The sequence below is a fragment of the Microtus ochrogaster genome, chromosome 21, assembly GCF_000317375.1.
Source record: "Microtus ochrogaster isolate Prairie Vole_2 chromosome 21, MicOch1.0, whole genome shotgun sequence".
In the NCBI taxonomy this organism is placed as follows: Eukaryota; Metazoa; Chordata; class Mammalia; order Rodentia; family Cricetidae; genus Microtus; species Microtus ochrogaster.
Window position 1 is genome coordinate 3776675 of NC_022022.1, and position 1813 is coordinate 3778487.

Here is a 1813-nt window from a genome sequence, read left to right on the forward strand (position 1 = left end):
TACACAACATGTGCTTAAACACACACACATACACACCACACTCATGTGCTTGAACATGCACACCACACACACATATATATATATACACACCACACATATGCTTGATATGCACACATACATACACCACATGTATATATGTGCCCAAAAACATTGACATATCTCAGGTTCCCTGTGGCAATCCTTAGGTTTCAATGGCCGTAAAGGGGGAGATGTTCGACATCTCGGGCATCATGTTGGGATCACTGGCACAGACTAGTCACTACGACGTCCTGGGTCTACTTCAGCCTTCTATATGCAGAAAGTGGCCGTGGCTGAGGACTCAACCCCTCCTCCTCCATGACAGTGCTCTGAGGACAGGCTCAGCATTTTATTTCTTGGGGCTTCAAGAGCTCATTTAGGAACAGCACAGTGACAACAAGCAACAGTCGTAAGATGCTACTCAGTAGATCTCACTAGTCTCAGTGTGGCCACTCAGTGAGCAGAGTGAGGCCAGGCTCCTCAGGGAGGGCTCAAACCATAGAGGAGGGGCATTGGGGCGAGCCTTCAGATCCAGATGTCAGAACTGCAGTCACCCCCTGGGTACCGAAGCTCATGAGCCAGTGCTGGACCAAGGGGCTCCTTCCCGAAGTCCACCAGAAAGTTGGGGTTCAACTTGAGCCCTCCATTTACAGTGTCTACATCAATTTGCAGCATCACGGAGCCTTCCCTGGAAGAGGAGGAAAGGGTGAGAGGTGATATGTGACCAGCACCCCCACCCCAAGATTTGGTGAGGATAAATGGGTTCCTGGGATGGGCAGGGCCCACATGGGCCATCTGTCTGGTAGGGCACAGGTGGAGTTCCTGAGTTGTCTTCAGAGCCCACACAATCCTTCTGGAGGCCTGGTGGAGAGGTGATCCTGGACACTGCTGCTCACCTGATGAGGTCGGGGTAAAACTGCTTGTCCCAGGCGCTGTACAGCGACGAGGTGACGTAAAGACGCTTCCCATCCAAGCTGAGCTGGATCATCTGAGGGCCTCCAGGAATGCGTTTTCCCTTGGGGAAACAAGAGGTCAGGCTCCAAGTGACACAGAGATTGACTAAGGGGGTAGCACACTGCCTGGGTCCCAAGAGCATCACCCCAGATTCTCCTTGAGCATGGGTCTGAGGGGCCAGTGAGGCCAGGGCGATGTTCTCACCTTGACCACTAGGGGCTCCGGCTGACACTTTAACTCTTGGTCCTCCAGCACCTCCACAGGGCCTCCTTTAACAATGCTTCCCCCAAGGAAGATCTGGGTTCAGGGGTACAGAGGACAAAGGGGGACAGCAGTGAGAGATACAGTGATGATTAATGTCCAGTATCAACCTCACTGGGTGTGGGAATCAGCAAGGACACACACGCCCTGGAGTGTCTGTCTGTGGGGCATTTCAGAGAGTTTTAATCAGGAGGGAAGAGGCACCCTGAGCAGCAGGGGGTCAGATTCCAGAGCAAATGGAAAGGGGAAGACAAGCTGAGTCCCAGCATCCAACTCTGCCTCCTGTGACCGCACAGGTAATGTGACCAGCTGCCTCCCGCTTTGCCGCCACACCTTCTGACTACGATGTACTCTGTCCCTGCTCAAAGTCTGAGCTGGGATAAACTTTTCCTCCTTTGTGTCTGTGGGGTATTTCATCACAGAAGGGTAACTCATACAGGTGTGGACATTACAGAAGAGCTGTTCTCCTTGATTAGAATCGTGTGTGTGTTAGCGTGTGTGTGTGTGTGTCTGTGTGTGTGATAGCATGTCTGTGTGTGTGTGTGTGACAGAGAGAGAGAGAGAGAGAGAGAGAGAGAGA

General features: G+C 52.2%; 1 protein-coding gene across 1 annotated transcript in view; it reads right to left on the reverse strand.

The window, feature by feature from the left end:
• Nucleotides 1-333: 333 nt before the first annotated feature.
• Selenbp1 (selenium binding protein 1) overlaps nt 334-1813 on the reverse strand; it is a 12816-nt gene continuing 11336 nt past the window's right edge. Inside the window, exons 8-10 of the mRNA XM_026784105.1 lie at nt 1177-1269; nt 915-1033; nt 334-706 (exon numbers count right to left, since the gene is read on the reverse strand). Of these exons, the coding sequence (XP_026639906.1) occupies nt 544-706; nt 915-1033; nt 1177-1269 (375 nt within the window). The 3' untranslated portion in view covers nt 334-543. The remainder of the gene's footprint in view (nt 707-914; nt 1034-1176; nt 1270-1813) is intronic.